This window comes from Hyperolius riggenbachi, chromosome 1 (genome assembly GCF_040937935.1).
Source record: "Hyperolius riggenbachi isolate aHypRig1 chromosome 1, aHypRig1.pri, whole genome shotgun sequence".
NCBI classification, from domain to species: Eukaryota; Metazoa; Chordata; class Amphibia; order Anura; family Hyperoliidae; genus Hyperolius; species Hyperolius riggenbachi.
This window is the reverse complement of record NC_090646.1, coordinates 188,954,182-188,981,546: the sequence shown is the minus strand read 5'-3', so window position 1 is coordinate 188,981,546 and position 27,365 is coordinate 188,954,182. Positions and strand designations below refer to the sequence as shown.

Here is a 27,365-nt window from a genome sequence, read left to right as displayed (position 1 = left end):
ATTGAAAAGATATGTATATACTGTTTCTAGTATAAACCTGCCAAGTTTTTGGGTTCCAAATAGTTACAAGAGCAGAAGATTCTCCTAGGAAGTTTGGGGTTCCTGACTGAGGCCTTCCAAAGCCTTTCAGTTAGAGTACTTCCGAAAATTCATGAAAATAATACAAAAATAGAAGCATGCAATAAAAACCCAAAATTAACAGCAAGCAATAGAAAGGCAAAATACAATAAAATGTTATTGCTGATTGCGAACCAAATTTTGCTTATCCTAGATTTTATAGAGATTTGAATTTGATAATGCAGAAATAGCAGCACACAAAAAATCATGTAAGAATAAATGGCTTAATGCTACAGAAGCACCAATTATAAAGTGCACAATGCTTGCAAAAAAACATTAATAACTTAAAAAAAACTCTACAATTGTAATTTGATGCTAATAATGATCAAAAATGTATGCATGGTGCTTATGCAGTTAACCAGTGAATAAAAACCGCACAATGCACCATTTGGCACCACAACTCCAAAAAGAATCATCAGTAACTGTGCTATATATTGCAAAAATCTGCTAGTAAAACAACAGAAGAGGGATGGGATGGGTGGGTAGGGACGGAAGTGCTGGGTGGTGCTGGGTGCTGCTGTGTGGGTAGGGAAGGACGCACTGGGTGCTGCTGAGTGGGGTGAAATAGTCATGCTGGGTGCTGCTGAGTGGGTAGAGAGGGATGCACTGGATGCTGCTGGGTGGGTAGGAATTGTCATGCTGGGTGATGCTGGCTGGGGAAGGAGGAATGCACGGGGTGTGGCTGGGTGGGGAGGAAGGGATGCGCTGGATGCTGCTGGGTGGGGAAGGAGGAATGCACTGGGTGTGGCTCGGTGGGGAGGAGTTTTTATACTGGGCGATGCATGGCCCAGCCTCCTTCTCTTCTCCTATGATCCGGTGTATGTCGGTGGTGGGAGAGAACTCGCTCTGCGTCTGTACCCTGGGGTTTCTTAGTTTCCATCAGCCCCGGCGGCATGGCGAGATCTCTCAACACTGATGTGTGATGTCAGTTACTTGTTTTTGCTGGAATCCCCGCCACCACTGACAGGCAAGAAATGGGGTGGAGGAGGGCTGAGATTGTCTCTGTTTGCTACAGCGGGTCAGCAAGATGAAGCAGAAGCTGTACCTAAGCCACCTCATTGACCACGGCAGTCAGTAGGATTGGGCCGATTTACAGTAAGTAATAATAGCCCTGCCCTGAGTATATGGACAGTTTTAGTTATATATTTGTGTATTTATGTAGCACTGGCATTTTCTGCATTGCTTTAATGTGATATAGACTGAGGAACGTACTCACAATCTAATACCTACCATGTCCATCTTAACGTACCTGTATGTTTTTTTGGAAGTGAGAGGAAACCAGAGTGTCTGGAGAAAATCCGTACAAACTCAGAGGAAACATACAATCTCCATGCAGACGGTGTCCTGGCTCAAATTCAAACCAAGGGTTTAGTTTCCTAGTTGTATCTTAGTCTTAGCTTAGTCTGTAAGTGTCTTGAACTCTTTTTAAAGGGGCTCATACACCTAACGATTTTCCCGCCGATATACGGCCGATTCGATCACAGTGATCGAATCGGCTGTGAAATCGTCGCGCACACCGCTGACAGAACAATTGATTTCCGTCCGAAATCGATCGTTCCCATCGATTCCCGTCAATCCGTCTGTGCGGAGGATTTTTCTCGGTCGCCGGCGGGTCGGGAGTGCGTTGATATCGGCGTTCGAATGCCCGACAACCAACGCAATACAGCGGGTATACATTACCTGTTCCGGCCGGCGCGAGTCCCCGCTGTCACCACTGTCTTCTTTCCACACTGGGTTTCGGACCGGCTGCTGCTACACAGAACTTCCTGTCCCAGCAGGAAGTTTAAACAGTAGAGCGCCCTCTACTGTTTAAACTTCCCCTGGACAGGAAGTTCAGTAGCTGCAGGAACGGTCTGGAGCCCGGAGCAGAGAAGAAGACAGTGGTAACAGCGGGGACTCGCGCCGACCGGAACAGGTAATGTATGCAGGGGGGGGGGGGGGGGGGGTTTGGCGGCAGCTCCACAGATTGTGATTGGTTTCAGGCTGAAATCGATTCACAATCTGTTTGCAGTAAAGGTGGCCATACGATCCCTCTCTGATCAGATTCGGGGATCTATCTGTTGGTCGAATCTGATTGCAAATCGACCAGTGTATGGCCACTGATATTCCCCTGTTAATTAATTAACGGGATATTCACCAAGATATTCCCCTGTTAATTAATTGTTTACCTGTTTGCAAAACCTTATCCACAAGTACATCAGGAAACCCCTGAATCATGAAAGAATTGCATGCACAGCATGTACACTAAAACCCCTGCATTTGGCCACAACTTGTACCGCCCACACTAAGCCATTGCCGTACTAAGCTGCCACCCATACTAAGCCACCACCCACAACTAGGCCGCCGCCCACACTAAGCTGCCATCCACAGGTGCATCCCATGCATACTTACAGCCTTTGGTTAGTACATAGGATAGCCAATTTCTAAGGATTTATCAGACTCAAAAGTCATAAAGGGTAAAGGAAATTGTTTAGAGAAAAAAAATAAAAAATAGGGGTACATATAGACATTTCTGTGACTTGCTACAAAAGAAAAAGCTGCAGGAGCTAAGCAGCTTGTCTGTGTAGCTCTTATAAATAACTGCTACAAAAATCTGTTTTTTTAGGAAATAGCAAAAACTTTTCATAATAATAGTAGATTGCTGAATGTCAGCCTTGCTAGTGCTACATGTTAAACAACAGTGTATTTCTGTGCTGGACACACAATTTAACCACTTGAAGACCCAGCCTTTACCCCCCCCCCCCCCCCCCCCCTTAAGGACCAGCGTGTTATTTTATGATCTGTGCTGGGTGGGCTCTGCAGCCCCCCGCACAGATCAGGTTGCAGGCAGAGCGATCAGATCGCCCCCCCCCCCTTTTTCCCCCCTATGGGGATGATGTGCAGGGGGGGTCTGATCGCTCCTGCCTGCCTGGGTGTTGCGGGGGGGGGGGCACCTCAAAGCCCCCCTCCGCGGCGAAATTCCCCCCCTCCCTCTCCTCCCTCTCACCCCTGGTGATCGGGGCTGCACAGGACGCTATCCGTCCTGTGCAGCCTGTGACAGGCTGTCATCTGTCACATGGCGGCGACCCCTGATTGGCCGGGGTTCGCCGATCTGCCTTACGGCGCTGCTGTAGCAGCAACGCCGTTCAATGTAAACAAAGGAGACAAATGTCTCCTGCGCTTACATTTAGTTTGCGAGCCGTGATCAGCGGCTCGCACTCTATTCACGGAGACCCGCTCCGTGATCTAACAGGAAACCGCCGCTCGCGCTAGCAGCCTTTCCTGAGTAATTAGGGAGGCACCTGGCGACGCACATGTGCGTCGCTGGTCCTCCAGCCACCACTTTGTCGCCGCACGGTATGAGTGTGCGGTCGGCAAGTGGTTAAGATGTTGCTATCAGGGGCGTAGCAATAGCCATAGCATCCATAGCACCTGCTATGGCACCCTGGAGCAGAGGGGGCCCAGTGGGTACTTGATCTATTCACCATTAACACACTTGTGTTTTTCCACCCTCTTACTTTGCCTCAGTGCCTATGAACTATGTGTAGTGTTGATTGAATGTAAATTGCCCAATAAACTCATATACATGGGGCAGGTGGCATTGCTTAAGAGTGCCTATATATGAGGACCCCATGAAGGTTTTGCAATGGGCCCCCCTGATCTCTAGCTACACCACTGTTTGCTATACAGTACTCTAATGCATATTTTGTAAGCATCTTCTTAGTTTTGTGAACATTTTGAACACATTATTGAGAAGGCAAACGTCTAATGAACTGTTCTTCTTCTTCTAAGCTTCTTGCAGAGCGCTTTCCATTTGACCAGTCCCCAGTTGGAGAATGTCTTTGTAAGCTCGTTCCATTCATCCAAAAGGCTTCAGTCGGAATTACAGTTCTCAACCTGTGTGCTCTGAGTGTAGACAGGTAAGTCTTTACCCTGATACTGATCTTTTCAGTTCTGTCCTAAACCTGGCGGCCAGTCAACTATTGGTGACCACATTACAGGTATATCGTCAAGCAAATGAATGTAATTAATCAAATTCAGCTTAAACCGTTTTTTCATTTTAGCTTTGTATCTATTATTAAAAATGAATTGTACAAGGTATAATTGCACTTATTATACAGTTTTGAATGTGTGCCTATTAAAATTAGTTTCCAGCTGCAATAATTTTAGATATCTTTTAAAGTTTAATTTTAGGCAGTATTCTGACTAAATCTAGCAGAACACTTATAAATTGCCACCTGATTTTGATCAGAGAGGAATTGATTCCTACCACAGATAGCACTTTGTTTTCTAATTGATTTCAGCCCATAATATATATAAAATCGATCAATCCGTCGCATTGCACTGTTCAATGCAGTCCAACGCTATGGCCCCTACATTGACCACCGCTCCTACCACGTCTCCATTTGACAGGGGTTTTTTATTCTGTTTGATCAGCAGTTTTCAAATTTTCCATTAATCACACCTGTTGGGGCAATACATTTCCCTGGTTCACCCGTGGTTTTTGTGATTGCATTTTACAGAAAGACATTAAATTACTGCAAAATAAATTAGTCTTTACTGTCTATACATTTAAAATATAGTAAATCACTCTTCAGCTCCTCCCTGCTGCCTACCTCTCCCATCACCAAGCTAAGCTCCACCTTCCCCTTTGTGGGAAGTGCAGTAGCACAGTCCATACAAAAAGTGAGTCAGGCCCAGCCACTATCCTTACCACAGCCACATCTCCCTGGTGACTGACAGCTATAGTCATTCGTGTGTTAGTTACTATGGAGACATAACTGCTACAAAGATTTTACAGATCTATTAATGATGTGGACCGCGTCACTGTAGTTAGTACTTACCCTACAGGGGGAGTCTAGTTATGACTGCCAAGGAGACTGGATTTCCTTCTGTATTGTTTTTTTTTCCATTCCACATAAACTGGCGTAGCATTTACATGCAACCTTATATGTTTATGTTATCAGTCATCTTTTACATTCCTTCTCTATCATTTATAAGTTTATGAGGATGTGCTCAAACTGTCTGGGGAGACTGGTGAGTCACCCCAGTTTAAGGCTGGAAGATTGTTGGCAAGTACAGGTGTCCATGAGAATTTTCTGGCCTCCCAGATCTATCATGCAGTAAGCCAATGGCATCAATTTTGCTATCCAGGTCTAGTGTGTAATAGGACTTAAAGGAATACTTAAGTCAAAATAAAAAAATTATTTTTACTCACCTGGGGCATCCCTCAGCCCCCTGAAGCTGTATGGTGCCCTCGCAGCCTGGCTCCGATCCTCCTGTCCCCGCCGGCGGCTACTTCCGGGTTCGGCGACAGCCGCCGACAGGCTGGGAACGTGAGTGATTCTCCGCGTTCCCAGCCGCTATATCAACCTCTATGCTGCTATAGCGTATAACATATACGCTATAGCAGCATAGAGGGTGATATAGTGCTGGGAACGCGGAGAATCACTCGCGTTCCCAGCCTGTCGGTGGCTGTCGCCGAACCCGGAAGTAGGCGGCGGCGGGGACAGGAGGATCGGAGCCAGGCTGCGAGGGCACCATACAGCTTCAGGGGGCTGAGGGATGCCCCAGGTGAGTAAAAATAATTTTTTTATTTTGACTTAAGTATTCCTTTAAAGTGGACTTGTATCGGGTCTCCTCTTTCTCTGAACATCTATGCGCTCTATGCTGACATCATCCTTTGGCTCCCAATGCTTATCATGTGATCAGAAGCCTCAGGAGGGCAGCATAGAGTGCGCAGATTGCCGAAGGAGGGAGGAGAACAAATACAGCACGGACTAGGTGAATATAACAGTGCGCCCTGCGCTTACTCAGCACAAGAGAGGGAGGAGGAGCGGAACTTCTGGCCACTATGGTGCTCTCTGGTCGGCCATGATCACATCTCAAGCGAACAATGATATGCCTATATATTTTGTGCTATACACTTGTGATTTATTCTTGTGATTTCTTGTACGCAAGTTATATGACCCTTGCTGTGTGTAAAGCTGAATCCGACCGCCTGTGTCCAACATCCCTACATGGATCCTTTTATTTTAATCACTTTGTATCCCGGCCTGTTTTCCCCTTAGTTACCCAAGTAGTTTTGGCTATGTCCCTATTTAATCAACAATAACTTTATCACTGCTTATGCCACCTTAGTAATATATATGTTACGGCCAGAACCCAAAGTTTGGCCACTTCGGGTTCCGGCTGGTCAATGTGCAAAGTGGCCACGGTGCTGTGGCCAATGTCTAAAATGAGCCATATCCTGGCAGTTCCGATCATTTTCCCCGTCGCTGGCTCCGTCCCCTGTCTCCCTGCTATTGGCTTCTGACAGCCGGGGGACACATGCGTCCCCCCCAGAGTCGTTCGTGGCTGCAGGAAGGCAGATGCAGGAATTCATTCGTCCCTACAGAGCGGGTGCTGACAGAAGCAATGTCTGCAGTGCTCCCCGCTCCGCGGGGGAGGGAGGGGATTCGTGTGTCTCCGGCTGACTGAAAGCCGATAGCAGGGAGGCAGGGGGCGGAGCCGGGGAAAATGATCGGTCCCGCCAGTATTCAGCTCATTTCGGACATTGGCCGAAGCGCCGCGGCCACTTCGGGTTCTGGCTGTAACATATACATCGGGGGTTTTTTGCTGTAGAAATTAGATTTTCATTGGGTTCTTTTTTTCTCAGAAATTATTTATTTCCTATGAATTTTCAAGGGAAAAGAAGGAAAAAAATGAAAAAAGTACACAACTTCTCAGTTTTTAACTATTAGTATTTTTAAAATCAATCAGTGCTACTGAAGATAATAAACCCTAATTAAACCTGGCTATTTACCCCATTTATTATAACACTTACATTTTGTAGCTGCTACAATGTGTAGTGATTACATTTTGTGAAAAAGTTATAGTTTTTGCATTATGTAATGGGGGAATAAAGGGTGTATAGAAAGGGTAATTAGTTGCTTTATATGTAGTGGCTATAAGATGTGGCTAAATGGTCTTTTTAAAATAATACCCCCCTCTTTTTTCATAACTTGTCCTGGTGAACTTGTGGTCCTCCCTCTTATTTAGAATTTTCCCTGAAGTCTTGCAGAGCTTTCCCCTGGGTCTAGTGGTCCCCCTGCCCTTCATATATTGTTTCTGTCCATTCTAGTGGTCCCCCCTCTTTCACTTTAAGGTAGGCCCTTGTAGTCTAGTGGTCCTTCCTTTTCCTTTATGGGTAGTCTAGTAGAACACCTTTTTCACACAGATCTTCTTGGTAGTGCTAGTGCACCTCCTCCACCCAATAGCTTTCCTTGGTAGTCTAGTTGTCCTCCCCTCTTCCCCTTTAAGGGATTTCCTGGTTGTCTAATGGCATCACCCCTTTCCCTTTAAGGATTGCCTAGCAGTCTAGTGGTACCCTGCTTAGTCTAGTAGTATCTCCTCCCCTTTTTAGGATCCCCTGATCATTTTTGGACCTCCTTCCCCTTTAAGCATTCTGTGGTAGTTTAGTGGTGCCAGTGCCTGCAGATAACGGGTCTCTGCTGATGATATCACCAAGCCGAGACTCAGTAAATGCAGATACATGAGCTGATGGAGGAGAGAGTCGATTCATGCTGGAGCCATGAGATTATGTTATGCTTACAGGCACTGCATCCAGCTGCCAATCGGTGCTGGTAGGGGGGGTGCCCTGAGTGAAGGAGGGTGGGTTAGGTCGGTTAAGAGATGGAGCACCAGGGTGTTAGACCCTGGTGCCTGACATACATGCAAGCTGATTGATGAGCACAGACACATGCTATTACGTGCATATTTACATTGTTGTGCTTTAGATTAAGTCTACAACGACTTGAATATACTGTGTGTGGGTAGGGAAATGGTTTTAAAAGAAATTTGTGTAAAACATTTTCTCCAGCCTAGTGTGAACAGAAGTGAAGATCAATAAACTACAAACATTATTCATGCAGAAGTTTATAGATTTTCTAACAATATAATCCTACAATAGTGAGGGTATTTATATTAACCCACCCCTAGCCAATCCCTAAGATCAAACATTGAACACATTTCCTCCATGAGGCTAGCTACACGTGGCAATCTCTACTGGCTGATGTCTTCAAAGTATTGGCAGCACATTAATAAGGATCACTGCACTGTAGCAGTGTTTATTGGCATGCACAGAACTCTGGGTAAGTCCCTCCACAAATTCATGTCAGAAGTCTATTTACTCCAGATGCATCAAGATAACAACATGATGCATTACTTAACTGTAATGTGTCTTTGTGTTGCTTCTTCTGAAGAGGATTCACTATGAATTTTTACAGGGGTTCAGGAGAACAAGTTTTAACCAGAACATTTCCGACCATCTGTTAACACTCACACAACAACTTCCAACATGACTTTTGAGAGCGGATAAACATTAGTAGAGATGATTTGGCAGGGAGACATGCATGCTGGCACAGAGCAAGATTAACTAGTGCCAAAGTGCTGTGGGATTTCATTTCTTACTTTATCGGATTATATTTGTATTAAACAGTCTCTAATATTGTACATGCATACATAAAAAAAATACACAGCTTAAAGGAGCATACACTGAATGACTAACTCATTTACACACTGCACGCACTAGCAAAATGATGGACTGCACGACATGGGCGCATACAAAACAAGCGCGTGTCGCTCAAACGACTTGTACACACATCGCCAACTGCCGATGTCAGCCCAAAAGTCGTGTGAGGTGATCCGTCGGATGGATCGGGCAAACTGTCATCCAACAGATCAAATTCAGACAACAATTGGGTGAATTTGTTGGATGTGTACACGAGCCTTAGAATAAAGAAAGGAAGCTGCCAAGTCTTTAAAGCGGTATCGTCACCATAAAAATCAAATTTCAACAGCAACTGGTCTGAGTGCATTAGGTGATAAAGATGCTAAGCCTGCATTAAAAACTTTCAAAACTTTTTCTGCTGTTATGATTTGGAGTTATCACATACTTAAGGAACACTGGCCCTTTAGTAGTCGTGCCAAAGAATTGCATGCTGGGGGTTCTTTTTATCTATAATCTATTCCTCCTCTTCCCTTTATTTCCCTGCCAGCTCCCTACTCACTTGTGTTTACAAGCAAGGCTGAGGGGACTCAGCGATTGGAGGAGACAAGAAAAAAAGTAAAGGGCAGAAATGACATTACGAGTTAGCCCTAACTGTGGGCAAAAGACATGGCCCCCACCAGGAACAGAATTCTCGTAATTTACTATATAACATTCACTGAAATCAAAACGTGGACAGTATAATACATGTGTTATGTAAGTAGATCAATTATTTATCTACTTATATATGTGTTTTTTTTCCCTGGCATAGTATGGCTGATCCTACTGCTTTAAAAGCAGATGGCCGGGACTTTTTCCTCGCCATCACATTCTAGTGGTTCTTCCCAAACACCAGATGGCTCCATCATTAGAGGTCCTAAGAGCAGAAGTGCTGTGTCTATATGAAAAGCTAGTCGTTGCTGCAGCTACCTGTGCACTGTGTGCGAAGAGCTGCTCTTACTACAGGTAGTCTCTGAGTCTGACTAGGGATAGTCAGTAAAATTCTAAGAATTCCAAGCTGATACAAATGGCATGTTAATTTTATGGAGATTTATGTAGCATGTGTATATTTATCACTGTTTGCAAAATGTGCTTCTAGCATTTTCAGCACAACTTCTACCTTCTTCCTTCAGTTTGTTTCTTGCCATTGCTTATCACCCCGTGCAGATCTCATCAGTCTTTCAGCACATAATGAATAGAGACGGTTAATGGGATGCAAATTATTCTCAGCTGATGGAAAGTCATGCAAATTTTGTATGCAGCTTGAAAACTGAATTCCACCTTGGAGGAATGCAATTGGTCCTTTTTCTGGCTGCATGAATTTGCATAATCCCGCATCAACCCAGTATTATCTGCATCTCATAGACCAAAGCTAATGCCTGATACAAGAGATCGATGCGTCGAATTGATAATTTCCGATATGTCCGATCTGCTCCCAATCGATAAAGGGATAAAGATTATTTCTGCACAAAACCAATCCCGTTATCCATCGGGAGCAGATGAGACATGTCAGGTATTATCGATTCAACCCATTGATCTGATAGAAAGTTGCATCTTGTGTGCCAGGCATGATAGTGAGTACAGAACCTGGACTGGTGATGAGTCATTTTATAATGTAACTAGCGTGAGTCACTCAGCAGAGCTAATATCAGTAATTCACCAGAGCATCATCTTTCTATAGTGATTGAACCACACTTAAGTAAAAGCACAGCACACGTACAATTTAGGCAACAATAACTGTATAAAGAAATATCACAGAAGTTTTTTTCACTGCAGTAAATAAGCCAATACTTAGTATGATTCTAATTTAAATTGAATATATATGGGAAAATGGGTGTAACTCTTAGGAATACAAGTGCCTTCTTTGGCATTTATTTGATAGATATTTCAGCTGTGTCTGTGAAGTTTTACAGTAAAAGATTATAGAAATGTTCTTTAGAAAACATTTTCATATGCAAACAATTTCTGCAGGATTTCATTTCATTGCCTATGACAGAGGAACGGTTTCCATTAGGCTCCCAAGTTAAAGTAAAATGTAAAATGCTAACATGGCTGATCATTTTCTGCTGCTTGGCCTCTTTCCCTGTGATTTCCCAGCGCACCACCTCCTCCATGTGATCGTCTGCCCTCTGCGTTGGTGCAGAGAACAGGGTGGAAGTGACCGTCACATGGTCATCCCCCTTTCTGCTATATGTGACAGTGCTGTCAAGTGCGCATACACAGAGGGACAACCCCGAAACATTCAAAAACGATTTGCTTTATGCACTTTCTGGAGTGAACGGTTGCCACTGGTGAGAATAATGGTAACACTAATGTGTTTAAAGCAGAGGAACAAAGAACCACTCATGCTCTTCCTAGGATTCCACATGGTCTCCTCTTATGCCCCATCCTAAATCACACCCCTAGATCATATTTAATTTCATAATAATTCTAACACTTGTATAGCTCTTTTCTCCTGTCAGACTCGAAGCACTTGAGAGCTGCGGCCACTAAGTAGGCCACCCTGACACTCAGTAGGCCACCCTGTAGTGTTAGGTAGTCTTGCCCAAAGACACCTTATGAATGGCTACTGGCTTACTTAGTTCGAAGAGCTGAGATTTGAACTCTGGTCTCCTATATCAGAGGTGATGCAATTAACAGGTACACTAGCCATGAGTTACATAGCGCACCCACCCATCAATTCCAACCAGAACAATAAATATGTGAATAAAAATATAAATAAATAAGTGTCCTGCAGCGTTACATAATGCAGTTGATCCAGGGGAAGGAAAAAAAAAACATTGTAAATAAAATGTAATTTAACAAGGTTACAAGTGACCTGTGCCATAATATACATCTGTGACTGCTGCCATTCAGGGCTGGACCGAGACAGAGGCGAGAGAAGCTCCAGCCTCAGGGCACAGTGTAGGAAGCGGCGCACAAATCACTCAGCTATCATTCCCCTATTGTGTTTGAAGCAGATAAAATAAGAAAATGGGATACATGGCAGTGACTGCAAGCCAGATAACGAGAGATTAAGGTATTGGGGGGTGGGGGCCCTGGGGCGCTTCTTAGGCACCCTGCACACTGCAAATTCTTGTTCCGATTCCGTTTCCGATTCCGATTTTCAATTCCATTTTTCCCGGAATACATTCAACAGAAAAACGGATCAAAAATGCAGCATGCAGTACAGATTAAAAAAACGATTTAAAGGCGAAATCGGAATCATATGTAGTGTGCAGGGAGACTTATGGCCCATACTTACGGGCTACAATTGTTGCCGCAACATGCGGCGCACGCGTGTTGCGGCGACAGGTCCCCCGTGAGTATGCGGCGTTGCACGGGCGCGCACCCCGAACTGTCGCCCGTCGCTGATGTCGCCAGGCGATTGGCGCGGTCAATTGCCTGGCGATAGTCGCCACCGCAACTCCGCCGCAACTGTCGCTAGTCCGCGTGAGTACGCGGACTAGCGACAGCAACATAATTGTAAATAGACGGCGCTTCCGGCGGGGGGAGGGACAACAGCGACAGCTTACGCCGCTCAGTTGCCAGGTCCCTCCGCCGTGTGTATGCGGAGGGACCTGGCGACGAGCTGTCGCCAGCATGTAGCGCACACGCTCCCGTGTGCTTGCGACATGCCAAAAAGTTGCCCGTGAGTATGGGCCATTAGTCTAATAGCAATCAGTGTGTGACAGCTGGGGTGGGAGGGCTAGAGGGGTGCATTTTGGTGTCTCAGCCTTTGGTACTGGAGGACCTTGTCCATGCACTGCTGCCATTTACACCTATGGCCCATGCCATTACTGAGAAATTCTCACTGATCCCCTTATAGATTGTGACGCATTCTATTAAAACCAGATTGTGAGCTTGGAATTGGACCATTCAGAGTCATCAGCTGTTACACTTGAGTGATCCATCTACAAGCTGCAGTGATTTCCTTCTCCATTGATTCCACTGGAGTTCGAATTCGGGTTCTTGTAACATTGAAATAGATTGCCCAGCTCAACTAATTTGCTCTCAAAATTAACTTTTCCGAAAATCACCAATTCTAAATATCACATACGGCAATTCAACATTGCATACAACAGCGCTGATTGTTGTATAAGGTTAAGCAAAGATTGGGAAATACTAAAATAGTTTATGCATTGCTCACAGCTCAAATGCTGGCTGACTCAGCCCTGGCTAACTATTGATGTGCAATGAATCAGTGGACAACCAGATATCTCTTATCTTCTGCTGTTACTAGTCACACTGCAGAACTGGCGGAACTAAATCAGAAGTTGCTCAGTTTGGACACATTCATAGAACACTTAAAGTGAACCCAAGGTGAACATAAACTGATGAAATAAACAATTGTATGTATCCTCCTTCTCCTAAAAATTACTTTCTAAGATATCCCATGATTTTATTTTATACTTAAACATTTACAAATTAGATTGAATGTTTTGTTGTCTCTGCTTAGTTGCAGCCTATTTATTAAAGAGACTCTGAAGCGAGTCTCAATTCTCTTTTTTAACCTACATACATATTAAGCCCCATAAGCACAGCTAAACTACCTCTATCCCGCGGCAAAATGAGGGGTTAATACCCCCCAAATCCCCCTGCAAAATCCACGACTTTCTTGGTTGTGGATTTTGCACTTCCTGGAGGCAGAGCTATGAGCTGTAGCTCTGCCTCCATGCGCGTCAATCGCCGCGCGGATCTCCGCCTCTCCCCCGCACTTCTCTGTGAAGGCAGATGAAAGGGGCGGGGGAGAGGCGGCGATCAGCGGGGATTGACGCACTTGAGGCAGAGCTTATGGCTGTAGCTCCACCTCAAGCAGGAAGCGCTCCCCGGAGGTAGGAGAGGGGATTTGGGGGTTATAAACCCCTCATTTTGCTGCGGGATAGCGGCGGTTTAGCTGTGCTTATGGGGCTTAATATTAATATATGGTTAAAAAGGAGAATTGAGACTCGCTTCAGAGTCTCTTTAAGTGTCCCTTAATGGAAATACATGAACTATTGGCCTTTTTCTATCTCCCTTTGGTCTCCAAAGTTGTATTCTGCCAGGAAAACTTGTATGGCTGTAATTTGCTTATCATTGATGGTTACTATATTCCCTACAAGGTACCAACAAGACAGAAGCTGTCATGCCTAAAAATTAACTGTTTCAGGCAGCTTAATAAAACAAGTAAAATAACCTGGTTATTAATATGGTTTGTACTGTACATACTCATGTTTATCTCATCATGTCACATGTCGCCTTGGGTACACTTTAAAGGATACCACAACTGAAATGTGACATAATGAGATAGACATGTGTATGTACAGTGCCTAGCACACAGATAACTATGCTGTGTTCCTTTTTTCTTTCTCTGCCTGAAAGAGTTAAATATCAGGTATGTAAGTGGCTGACTCAGTCCTGACTCAGACAGGAAGTGACTACAGTGTGACCCTCACTGATAAGAAATTCCAACTATAAAACACTTTCCTAGCAGAAAATGGCTTCTGAGAGCAAGAAAGAGGTAAAAAAGGGGAATTTCTTATCAGTGAGGGTCACACTGTAGTCACTTCCTGTCTGAGTCAGGACTGAGTCAGCCACTTACATACCTGATATTTAACTCTTTCAGGCAGAGAAAGAAAAAAAGGAACACAGCATAGTTATCTGTGTGCTAGGCACTGTACATACACATGTCTATCTCATTATGTCACATTTCAGTTGGGGTATCCTTTAAGACACAGTAGTAACAGAATGCACTTCACTGACATCTTTATTTGCTGCATTTTAACCCCTTTCCGAAAAAAACAAAAGTTTTTTTCTGTACCTTAGCATAATCCAAGTCCTATGCTAGATAGGATTTTCTTTGGTCAGATCATAGGGCCATTGGGCACCCCTGCAGAACATTCCAAGATGCCTTTATGGGGGTCCCTATCCAGTTCTGTAAGGCGGCAAGATGGGAGCCCTGGCAAAAGCATGCTTTATTTTTCCCAATAGGACTACCCATTGTTTTAAAATACAAGCTAGGCTATGCTTAAAATATTTAAAAATACTTAAATAAAAGCTCACTAGACCTAGAAACTTAAAAAAAATGTCTGCCATTTAAAAATCCCAGAGTCATAAAGCATTTTTTAAATATTTCAAAGCAGTTCAAAGGTTAATAAAGGTAAAAGGAAATGTTTTAAAATGGTTCCAAATGCTTAACAAATACATGCGAGGCTGTTTGAAACAGTTTGACATGCCCATGAGTGAACGAGCCTAAAATGCCTGGCAGATTTTTAATGCATGTGCAGACATGCTCTGACCATAACTTTATACACTGTTCACATATAGGTGTCACATATGCCAGACATTGTCTTGTTCTGTGGCATTCTGAATCATTTTTAATGTCTGCATTTACTCCTATGAACCCTCCCACTTCTCTGAAAGTAAACACCAGCACTTTTTTAAAGCCCAGGATTTTTTTAATGCCTATTTGTGAACAGGTCCTAACACTTTAGGTTAGGGTTAGACATATTAGTGGAAAGAAGTGTTTTTGTTACGTTTTTGTATGTAGAGTGGAGGTAAAAAAGCCATCAGCTGTTTATTGTTGCCTGTGCTCTTGGTGGGGAATTTAGCCTATGCATATGTTGAGAGGGGAAATATATGGGGCACAGGGGTAGTGAAAACCCCATCCCTTCTCCATTTTACTCTAAGGTAAATGCAGGTTTTTTTTGTTTTTTTTTGCTGTATGTATCTTTAGAGATGCTCAATAAGAGGATTTTTTTTTCCGACATGATACAAAATGTGTATGCCCGATTAGAATCAGATGCAGTTGATACCAATCAGGATATGCTCAATCTGAAACACAACCTGCAACAAGTTGGGAAATGTTTCAATTTATTTATCCATGTGACCACCTGTCTTCAAGAATTACAGTAAATGTCTGCATTAGGAATACAGATAGTCTGAAATACTTGGCAATGTGTCTGTGCTTTTAGCACTAGATTTCTATTGCATCATGAAGTGATGGATTGGGAAGAACATTGCATGTATGGGCCAGTGCACACCAAGAAGCGCTAGTGTAAAAGCAAGCGCTTAGCACTTTTTGAAGTGATTTTTTAAGGCTATTCTAGGCATGTGTCTGGTGATTTTCTAAGTATGCCTAGTGTTTTCATTGAGGCTGAATTGCCTCAGAAATCAACATAAACGCTGCAGGACCCGCGTCACATCGCTCTGGTGTGCTCCATCCCATTCATATACATTAGCCAAGTGCTTTTCAAAGCGCTAGCATTTTTAAAAAGGCTCAGAAAAGCTCTTGGTGTGCACCAGCCCTGTGTTTATCATGTAATTGCATGTATTTGGTCATTGTAATTTTGTTGGACTAGGCTTTGTAAAATTTACAAAGGGGCTACATTGAAAGATACCATGGGCCATATGCAATTCGAGGAGATAAGAAGCTTAAAACATGCGAGCTTCTTATCTCCTCACATCGCTCAGGATTTACAGGCAAATTCAATTGCCAGTTTCACCTGAGCGATGTCCTTGCGTAAAGGAGCATAACTCAGGCGAATACTAGGTATTCGCTGAGCAATGCTTCTGTGTGGCCAGCGATGTGGAGCGAGGCATTAGTGCTGGGGAGCTGTCCTTCAGCCCCACAGCACTGCAGCCTCGATCCCCCGTGAAATGCACGCACATCGTCGCAAGAGCCAGTCTTTGCTCTTACCCGTCGCCTCCTGCCGCTGGGGACCCGCTAGAACCTTCTGAAAAAAACATACCTCCATCATTCCCATCTCGTCGCATGTCCCACGCCGCTCCTCCACTCATTCTTCCTCCATCTCTGTTTATTCTCGGGGCCGGCAAAGCATCTTTGAATCTCCGGCCGGGGCTCCCCATTCATCCACTAGGTGGCCCAATGAGAATCATCCTGATTCTAATTGGACCAACGAGAATCAGGATGATTCTCATTGGGCCACCTAGTGGACAAATATGGAGCCCCGGCAGGAGACTCAAAGATGCTTTGCCGGCTCTGAGAATAAACAGAGATGGAGGAGTGTTAAATGCAATTGCATTAGGCAACCTTACTGACGCCTAATTTAAGAAATCGCCAGCACTTATTGCTGGCGAGTTTGGTAGTTGCATAGGGCCCCATATGTTTTAACTCAGTTGCTCTAAGTCCTTCCAGTATAAGCAAATTAATATTCCTGTTTGTTATTATTTATTTAGTTCCTGTATTTATATTGCAATGATATATTATACGAGCCTTTAAAAAGCACATAGAACAATTCAGATCTGTCACTGTCCCCAAAACAGTTCACAATATAATTTTAATACAGAGGGAGAGCCCTTGACATGCAAGCAGTGTCATGCAATAAAGCTAAAACTCTTTAAAGTATATGCACTAAACAGCGGTAAGATTTATGTGCACAAGCAGCGCATTTGTGTTAATATCGGTAAATTTTACACATGCAGCCTGTGCATATACACTTTACTGCTCTTTACTTTATACAGTATATCCCTCACAACCAGACAAAGTACTTTTATCTAGCTGAACAAACAATCCAAATAACAGGGGAGTGAAGAAAACTTTCTTTTTCATGGGATATGACACAAACAGATATGGCTAATGTCCACACTTCAGAGTAAAAATTTGACCCCTTAAACTAAAAATATGAATAGGAGACACCTGGTAAGTTCTATATATTAATGGTACTACACACACAATTACGGCAATTATTTATTGTGTTTACTCTTAAAGAGAACCCGAGGTGTGTTTAAAGAATGTTATCTGCATACAGAGGCTAGATCTGCCTATACAGCCCAGCCTCTGTTGCTATCTCAAACCCCACTAAGGTCCCCCTGCACTCTGCAATCCCTCATAAATCACAGCCATGCTGTGAGGCTGTGTTTACATCTGTAGTGTCAGTCTTAGCTGCTCCCCCGCCTCCTGCATAGCTCCGGTCCCTGCCCCCGCCCCTTCCCTCCAATCAGCAGGAAGGGAAGGGATGCAAGCGGGGACTGGAGTTCTGCAGGAGGCGGGGAGAGGAGCAGACTGACACTATAGAGATAGCAACAGAGGCTGGGCTGTATAGGCAGATCCAGCCTCTGTATGCAGATAATATTCTTCAAACCCACCTCGGGTTCTCTTTAAGTCAGATGTGCTTTATTCCTTGACCGCAGTGAGGCATTGCTATGCAGTACTAACTTGTTCTTTAGTCATTAACGCAGGAGATCGGTTTTAAATTAGATTTTGGTGCAATTTTTTTTTGTACCAAAGGAAGAGACATTCTCTGGGCTGAATAAGGAACTTACATAGGGCTTATCACAAGACTTATGTTTGTTTACAAGTTTTACTCATTAACTTTCCGAATTTGAATAGTCTGTGCAAAGATCCCATTTGGAGTTTCTTCTCATTGCATGGGGGGGGTCACTTTAGGTTTGGCTTACCCTTGCTAACAAGATGCTTAAAATACCAAAAATGCAGCAGTGGGTTAAAGCCTACTGACACTCAACGTTTTGGAGGGATTTAGACTTAGATTTAGTCAAGGGCCAAAACCATGCTGTTTTTCATTACTGTTTTAGGTTCATAGTGAAGAGAATGTCACTCACCTCCTGTTGGTCTCAAAAGAGTGTATCAGTCTGTGTGTTTGATGCTGATATTTCACTCACTTCCTATTTCTGTTCATGGGTGTCAGTAAAGACAACAAGCAGGAGGAAATCTCCCAGCTCAGACACCAATGGCAATAACAAATTGAGAGTGATTGCTTTGAGAATTTGCCTTGTTAGAGGATGTGGTAGTGAATGGAAGTGGATGAATCCACTGCTATAGATTGAAAGAGGGGTTTTACTAAAAGTACTAAAAGTACTATTGCCATGTATTACCCTGAAAAAGTTTTCTTCCTCCCAATCCAGCCAGTTAAAAAAATGTAGTGAAATTCACTCATTGCATGGGCACATCTGTAGTTTAGCCAAGTTCTTCTGACTCCTTCCTTACCCAATTTCATTCTACTAGGTTAAGCATCTTTTACATGAGAGGCTGAAAGCAATGAGTTCATCTCGTCAACTGTTCCTGTGCACTAGAGAGTCACATTATTGAGTCACATTTCAGTTCACATGGCACATGCCACATGCCACATTTTTATCCTGCCAGGAAACTAACCTGCATGGTAAACTTTGATATGAGTGGAGTTATAAATGCTGCCTATGGCCTGCATTAAAATTTTAGTACAAAGGGGCTTGTAGCCATCAGACTGGAACTGACTACCAAGCATGCAGTTCAGCTGTCCGTCTAAAAGAGGCCTTATTCAGTCACCTCTGGCATATGTGAAAACACAAGACAGCTGCGCAGTGTGTTAAGTGCTGTCTCAGAAGCATGCTTGACAGGTTGATCTGCCATATCACTTGTGTCACTAAAATGGCATCTTAGCAACTAGCAAGGCAAAAGAGGACTTTGGCCCATATGCAATTCAGTTTTTCTCCTGAGTTTTCTCCTAGATGATATTTTCACAAATTGTTAATAAAATGCCTTTTAAGCAACCAGCAAGCAAGAAAATACTCAAAATTATTTTGATAGTACTTTTTGCCTCGTTTTTGGTACTTCTTCAATTGCAAAGTACTGAAAAGTTATTTTAAAGAGAAAATGAAATAATATCTCCTAGGAGAAAACTGGAGAAAAAGTGAATTGCATATGGGCCTCTGTTTGTAACAAGCTGTGGAGGGGAGAGAATATCTGGAGGTGAGAGAAGGCAGCTTACAAGGTTATTTCAAAGAATTGTTGATCATGAGGTTTTTATTTTCTTTATCACTTCAGGGTTGCTTTAGGAAAGCACATTTCTTGCATTAGAACCCAGAACTCTGGACCATAATCCATGAGTGAAACTAATAGTTTAGGAACAGGATGTTTTGAACATGTAAAGTGGAATACACAGCGTGAATTTTTTTTGTGCAGCTTTCAAGGCTCCGGTTACTATTTACACAACAGGACAGTTTATTTCTGCACCAAATATCACTGGTGCTGAATATATTCATTTAGATACAGAACACTCCATGCCTGACTACTTCTCCATTATGAATATACAGTAAGTGTTATCATCTGAGGTATTTGTTTTCGTATCTGCTAGAAAGAGGAAGAGTGAGAACAGTTGTTGGACGGTTTGCCAGTAGAGGAGTCCAGACCCAGATAGCACTAAAAGAAAAACTTTAATCAGTAGTGAACTGAGTGGACAAATAACAACCCCTGTAGAGTTTCATTGTCTTCTGTGTCCCTGCTTCTGCAGGTGCATACATGTGATGACGTCATCACGTGCAGCCTGGCTTTACAGTACTTCTGCCAGCATACCTATACTAGCACCACAAGTAAAAATTGGCACAAAATAATTGTAATAGAATAATGGTAATTTTACCAATATTTTATCATCCACAATAGTAGAATATCAGTCATTTTACCAATATTTTACTATATCCTAACCTAACCCTATTTTCACACAGAGCCCTCCCTCTTGATGCCCAACACTAACTGATCCCCCTGGTAATGCGTAACACTTAGGAACCCCCCAGGTGGTGCTCAATACTAAAAAAACCTTGGTGGGTGCCTAACCTTAATCCCCTCCCCTCCACACACACACACACATGGCTAACCCTAGGTGGACACCTGACCTTAACCCCCCACCCCATGCCTAATCTTAAACCCTCCCCACGCCTAACCCTAAGAACCGCCCCCAACACTATGCTTCTAATGTGTGCTGCTAAATTTGGACCCTGCCATAGGTACCCATGTAAAACTTAGCTATAACTGTAAATTTGGGCAACAGACTCGACTGATAAAATAGCAGGCATCGGAATCACCCACAATGCAAATTGCAGTTATTTAAATATGCAGGTGATCTCGGCGTCCGCTATTTTATTGGCCGTGTCTGGCACCCACATTTACAGTTATAGCTGGGTTTTACTTGGGAGGCCTATGGCAGAACCCAGAGTTAACAGTGTACGTCATGCCAAACTTTACATGACCCATTGTGCTGTGCCTTCAGCACCAATTAAGAGGACAGGGTAGCATGTGTAGGGAACCAGATACTGATTGCACAACTTCCTCCACAGCTGCAGCAATAGGAAGTCGCCTGGAAAGATTGATTTGGTCTGGTAGTTATGCATTTTTATGTTAACATTGCCTCCTCACTGTTAGGCACATTGCTGTACACATCAAAGTGATGTCAGACAAAGTGCTGCAAGGATGTCCTCTGCCTCTTACGTCAGGTGGAATGTATGAGCTGGAAAATGAGAATTTCTTTAGTGGTGCCACAGATAAAAATAAAAATATTACAGGAGCTCTAACACTTTCCCACTCTCTAGAGGTAGGAAAAAATGGGCTAGAATCCCAGATTAAGAAATGCAATGGTTGAAGATCATTAATGAATCCGGTAACCACAAATATTTTTCAGTGATTAAAAACAGGCATCAGGAGACATGAATCCAACAAGACTTCTGTGATCTTTCTGTGCTCACATTGCAACACGGACAACATGTGCCTGGAGAATGTGTATTACTGCCCTTCTAATGCACTCAGCCAGATGTAGATCAGTACCAGACAGAACGTCCTACACAGCTACCAGTGACCTCACTTCTCAGAACAGTCACAAAAGGATATTCCCATCAAAGCTATTGATTCAGTAATTCAAAACGGCAGGTACAGCACTGAGATCTGTGACTTCCAAAGGAAATTAAAAATAAATACACTGTTCTCCTATACGATCTCTCAAATACCATAGTGTTGTTCTTCCTACATACAGGCTACATTGTTCTTTGAAAAAGTTCTCCTCGTCTTTATAATAGTTTTGAGTTTCAAGCCAAGCTTTGCTGTTATGCATGAATCTACTGTTAAGAACTGAAAACAGATACAAAGAAAGTGTTCATATGTGCTGTATTTCCTTCACAAGCAAAAATGGATTTATACACAGTAACTAGAAACTGCAGTCACAAAATCCTGAGGTCACCAAACCTAGATTCCTCTAAGAGCACACATTTCTCAAAAATGTGTTTATGCTTACCTTTCATAAGCATAAACATCTTGCCCACAGTTATAGGAAGGAAAAATATATTTATTGACCTTGTCCATCACATTCAAGGCTGGATTTATACTTTTTCTGCCCCCCTTGGCTGGGAGCAGATAAGAAATGGTGCAGGACGAGCGCTTATAAAAAATGTAACCTCCTTTCCGCTAGTGGCTTGTACTATAGCTGCCTATGGCGACAGGGAGTACGATTAATTAGACAGGGGGTTAGGGTTAGGCATGGGGATGGAGTGGTTAGAGTTAGGCATGGGAATGGAGTGGCGAGTGGCTAGGGTTAGGCAGCCACGGTGGAGTGGTTAGGCAGCAGAGGTGAAGTGGTTAGGGTTAGGCACCTGGGGGCTCTTTAGGTTAGGCATAGGTAGAGTGGTTCTACTCTACTCTACTCTGGGTTCAGTGTGAGAGTAGGCAGTGGTGTTCGGGTACATTACCTGGTCCCAGGCGATTGCGTCGCCTCCACTTCCTAGTTAGTTTGCAGTTAGTTAGTTAGTTTGCATTACCATGCGGCTTCAGTCCCTCCTGAAAACTAACCAGGAAGTGGAGAAGACGCGATAGCCAGAATCATGTAATGTATGCAGATGCCGGTAATGACATCTTGTTCCTGAGGTTTTTGTTGTGGCACTATTTTTTAATGTACGCCCTAGGCTAGCTTTCTCCTCACTACCTATTCCTGCATAACAGCACCCATGGAATCCCGTGTGCAGCCTTCTCTTCTGTGTGTAACATCCATGTACAGCAAGCAGTCCCCAGCTTTCATGTACATTTCTCCTATTTCATCCATTGCTATCCAATTGCAGCCTCCCTTTTCCATGTACAGGCTTCTCTTCCATATTCTGCAACTCCCTTTTCCATGTCCAGTTGCACCCTGCGGACTGCAGTTGCTTAAGGCCTGGGCCTTTGTAGCCTTTACAGAAATCCAACCCTGATCACACACCAACACTAGGATCTTATTTATGTGGTGCTGTTGGGGTCGAGGGGACTCCTAACAAAAATAACTTCCTGCTAACAATACAGTATATTCACAAATAATCGGATGTGAGATTTAATACAGTGTAGTATGTCAGTGACGACATGTAGAGAAAAAATGTAACTATCCCAGGTAGTCACGAGTTTCCTTTCAGATCCTTTATCCAAATCTCTATCAAGCACCCACTTTAACAAGATAACAACTTAAATAATAGCAAGGGTCAGTTCAAGCAGTAATCAAACACAGTCAAAAGATCATGCAACGGTCACAACAAGAAAGCAATCCAAATAACACCCAGTAGTTTAGTACTAGCAAATGACTTCTATCATGGATATGTAGCTCAGACAGGAAGAGAGTTTTATGTGAGCAGCAACCAATCAGAGAGCACATTCAGATCAGGCCCACATGGACAGTAATAATTCCAGAGTGAGCCAGAGGGAATTCGCTCCAAGCCAATAGCTTTCACATGCAAACCAAGTTTACCAGTATAATAATTATTCCAGAGTGAGCCAGAAGGAATTGGCTAAATGTAAACAGCTGCCGCATGCAAATCTAGAGCTATAATTGAATGACAACAAAGCCCCTGCTAGATGTTTGTCTAAAAAGTCAACAAAGAGCATAAAGGGAACACACAGGATGAGTGCGTGCCCCAAGGAGTGACCAGTAGGGTTCCAAATCCAAACAAGAAAGGTTCTCAAAACTCAAGGTCTATGCTCCTGTAAACTTCACTTACTGGTCAGGGGCATAGTTAAGCGTCTCTGTTTGTATTCACATTGTGTGCACACTCTCACACGCTCCCTCATTGCCTTCCTGCCGCTCCATGACCTGAGAATGGGAACATGTGTTCCCAAAGCCAATCAGTGCCCCTAGTGAATGATCACAGGCATCAGCAAGATGTCTGTAGTAATTTCCACAGTGAAAGTAAAAACACACACATACACATTACTTCCTGTGTACTGTGAAGTACACATTATAGTGTGGGGACATCGTGGGCTCGATTCACAAAGCGGTGCTAACCCAGTTAGAGACTTTAGGCGTGATAACCATTGTACCACGCTGGTGAAAAGCCAGTTTAGGCGTGATAAGTTTAGGCATGATAAGTGTAGATAAGTTTAGATCGTGCGCAAAGTTCCGCACGCAAAGCAGCGCCATTATGCGAAGTGCACCAGACTTTGCTAGCGCAAAACTTTTGATCAGCTGTGCACTGCGGTGCTAACCCAGTTGGTGCTTAAACTTATCACGCCTAAACTTATCACGCCCAAACTTATCACACCTAAACTTATCATGTCTAAACTGAGTTTAGGCGTGATAAAGGGCTTTTCACCAGTGTGCTAACTGTTAGCACCGCTTTGTGAATCAGGCCCCTAGTATCCAAAAAATAAGAATACAGATTAAAGCGGATCCGAGATGAAAAACTAACTATAACAAGTAACTTGTCTATATATCTTATCTAAAGTTTAGATAGTTTACACAGCAAATCTAGCTGCAAACAGCTTTAATAGAATATTGATTATTTCTTCCTATGATACAATGACGGCAGCAATGTTGTTTGTAAACATTACACAGAGGCAGGCTTATCTGCATTTTGAGCACTCAGCCTTTGAAAAAAAAAACTAATCCCCCCTCCTCCTCTCTGCCTCTGAAATCAATGGCTAGTAACACCTCCCCCTCCTGCCGCCCAGACTGAGCTCCCATGAGCCCTTGCTACTGCCAAGGCTCTCTGAAAACCTGTGGGCGTGGCTTGTTTAGTTTATAGAGAATTAGAGTATTAAAAGAAAAACAAAAAAGTATTTGGCTTGAGGAATGCCCTATAAACAATAGGAAAGGAACACAATTATGCAATGAGTAAAAGTTCACCTCGGATACACTTTAAATACATTAAAATGTATTACAAAATGAATCCTCCATTAGTTATTAATCCCTTTCACCCCCCCCCCCCCCACACACACACACACACACACACACACACACACACACACACACACACACACTAAAAAAAAAAGCATTTTTAAAAAATGCATTAATATTTGCCTTAGGGGGTTTATTAATATGTATGTCATGGGGGTATATTACTGTTGTTTTTTCAAATAATTTTCACACCAAAACAAGCGAGCAAGCATCACTAAGTAACTAATGTTACTAAAGTTGCCATAATAGGCTAGGGGACATAGGTCACCGACCTAAACCAATAAGCTATAGCGAATTTGAAAGAGACTAGAAATCCCCCTTTTTGTAATAATAAAAACTAAACAATGAGCAAAAAATATATACAAGATGTAAGGAAAGTACAAAAAGTCTTTATCTATAAGCCAACCATAGTTTAAAAACAATTAAGAACAAGGCAGCCAGACCTGGGCCTTAGGCCCCTAATATTGCAATAATGAATGCAAACCCTGCATATCAGATAATAGTAATATTCCTGTATGCAACTCACCTAGGGATCTCTGCAGCAAAAATATATATAAAAATATACGACAGTGCCACAAAAAGGATTTATATTCAAAAATATATATATAATCAAATATGTAATGAAAAAGGCACTGTATCGCAGAGAATTACCCCTGGAGGATCACATACAAATATATATAAATATATTCTCAATTAATTGTCGCCACTAATAAAAATAATTAAAGTGCATGTGCAATACAATACATACAAACATGAATATTTCATATATACTGAGGTAAAATAAAAAATTGATTATTTATTACCTCAGTATATATGAAATATTCATGTTTGTATGTATTGTATTGTAATTCTTAGCAAAAAGTACCACACATAGAAAGCCTAAAGTGTGCCCCCCCCCCCCCCCAAAAAAAATGCATAGATCATTAGTTGTGATAAGTAACAATAAGGTACGATAGTGGTTAAAACAGTTTTAAAAAAGTAAGAGGAGGACTTGCCTTGGCAAGCATGTTCCAGAAGCAACAGTTGGACCTACCACCTCCTTTGAATAGGCCCCGCCTACTAGTTTAGTATACATAGGGGGAAGCCAATACAATTACTATGGTGGACGCTGTATCCTATAACATCTTATCAAATACAGCAATTATACAAAACAATGACCCGTCCTGTCACCTCACACACACACACACACTCTCTCTCTCTCTCTCTCTCTCTCTCTCTCTCTCTCTCTCTCTCTCTCTCTCTCTCTCTCTCTCTCTCTCTCTCTCTCTCTCTCTCGTAAATTACTCATGAGAGTATGAGTGTGATTCCCAGCTTGACTGGCTGCATTATTGTTCCAATTTCATAAAACTGGTGAAAGTGATAAAACCTTGGGATCCTGATTTGTTGGCTTTTCAGGATGTCATCTGTGCTTTTAAAGTGTTACATAAAATACAAAATACATGTCAGAGAGATTATCTGATAACTTGAGTTGCTAGAATTTTTTTAAACAATACAGGTGTTCTTAAAACATGTTTTGTCTAAAATCACCCCCACACACACACGTCTCATCTTGCACCTTGCTTAGAATAAGGATTGAGTGAAGTGATAGTGTTGTCAAGCTTGTGTATATATAAACGTATCTCTTGCAGTTCTTTCAAAAATGTAGGAAAACCATTCTCCTTATTTTTCATTAAAGGAATACTATCGATTCACATATTTTTTTCAATTGACACATGAATTGTTTGGGAAGTGCTGCTAAGTACTGGTTTTAGTAGCAACTTCTTTGTTTACTGTTGTTAACTGCAGTTAACAAAATTTCCATAATGATGTCTCTCTATTCCAGGTACAGAGCAGTTGCGTCCTGGAGCCGAGTCCAAGGGAATGGCATCCCACTTATCACAGCCATTGAAATTGTCTCCATCTGGGTTCTTTCATTTGTGCTGGCAATCCCTGAAGCAATTGGATTTACAATAATACCCTTTGAGTATCGGGGTGAACAGTACCGAACCTGCATGTATATTGCCACAAATCCATTCATGAGGGTATGTATAATACACTTTTTATTTTTATATACAATTTTCTGTAGATACATTTTTATATTCCTAAATGTTATGTTAACCCCTCCCAACCAAAGTAATTGAAATCTATTCCCTTTTATGTCATGTTATTTCTGCCAGGGCGTAGATTTCAATTACTCTCCCTGGGCAATCCCATTGCTCTCTCTGTTCAAGTTGCTCTGGTGTCACTGCAGACCACTCGCTCAGCTGTCTTAACAGGTCAGAACTGGAAGATGATTTCATTGGCCCTCGACCGTGTTACCACTGTGAGTCAATAACTAGAAAAACAATCACATTTAAGGCTGATATAAGTAAAGCCAATAACAGTGATCACTGATGAAATCCAGCAATAAAAGTCTCTGATCCTTAAAGTGGTCTGAAACTCTGACATAACATTCAATAAAAATGTGTTTTCCTACTTTTTATTAATTACACAGTTATCATATTTGCTTTTGTGCATAAGTAATATTGTCTGTTTAACCGCTTGCCGACCGCGTCACGCCAATGGGTGTGGCCGCGGCGGCAGCCCCAGGACCAGCTAACGCCGATTGGCGTAAAGTCCTGGGGCAGCAGTTTGCAGGAGATTGCGTGCAGGGTGCGCGCGCACCTCCTGCTTGGTGGGCGGAGCTGAGCTCCTCCTTCAGTCTCTGAGCGGCGATCGCCGCTCGGAAGACTGTTACAACGGCAAAACCGCCGTGTATTTAGATGTACAGCGCTGCGATCAGCAGCAGCACTGTACTGGGGACAGCCGTGTCACACGGCTGTCCCCCTGGGGGACAAGAGAGCAATCGGCTCTCATAGGCAGAAGCCTATGACAGCCGATCGCCATGATTGGCT

At 42.9% G+C, this 27,365-nt stretch overlaps 1 protein-coding gene across 3 annotated transcripts in view; it reads left to right on the top strand.

Moving 5' to 3' along the window:
* The window catches only part of EDNRA (endothelin receptor type A), a 136,417-nt gene that overhangs the window by 89,814 nt on the left and 19,238 nt on the right, over positions 1-27,365 (top strand). For all 3 annotated transcript variants that reach the window (XM_068279297.1, XM_068279287.1, XM_068279293.1), the window contains exons 3-4: positions 3,889-4,016; positions 26,315-26,513. In XM_068279297.1, coding sequence (XP_068135398.1) covers positions 3,889-4,016; positions 26,315-26,513 — 327 coding nt within the window. The remainder of the gene's footprint in view (positions 1-3,888; positions 4,017-26,314; positions 26,514-27,365) is intronic.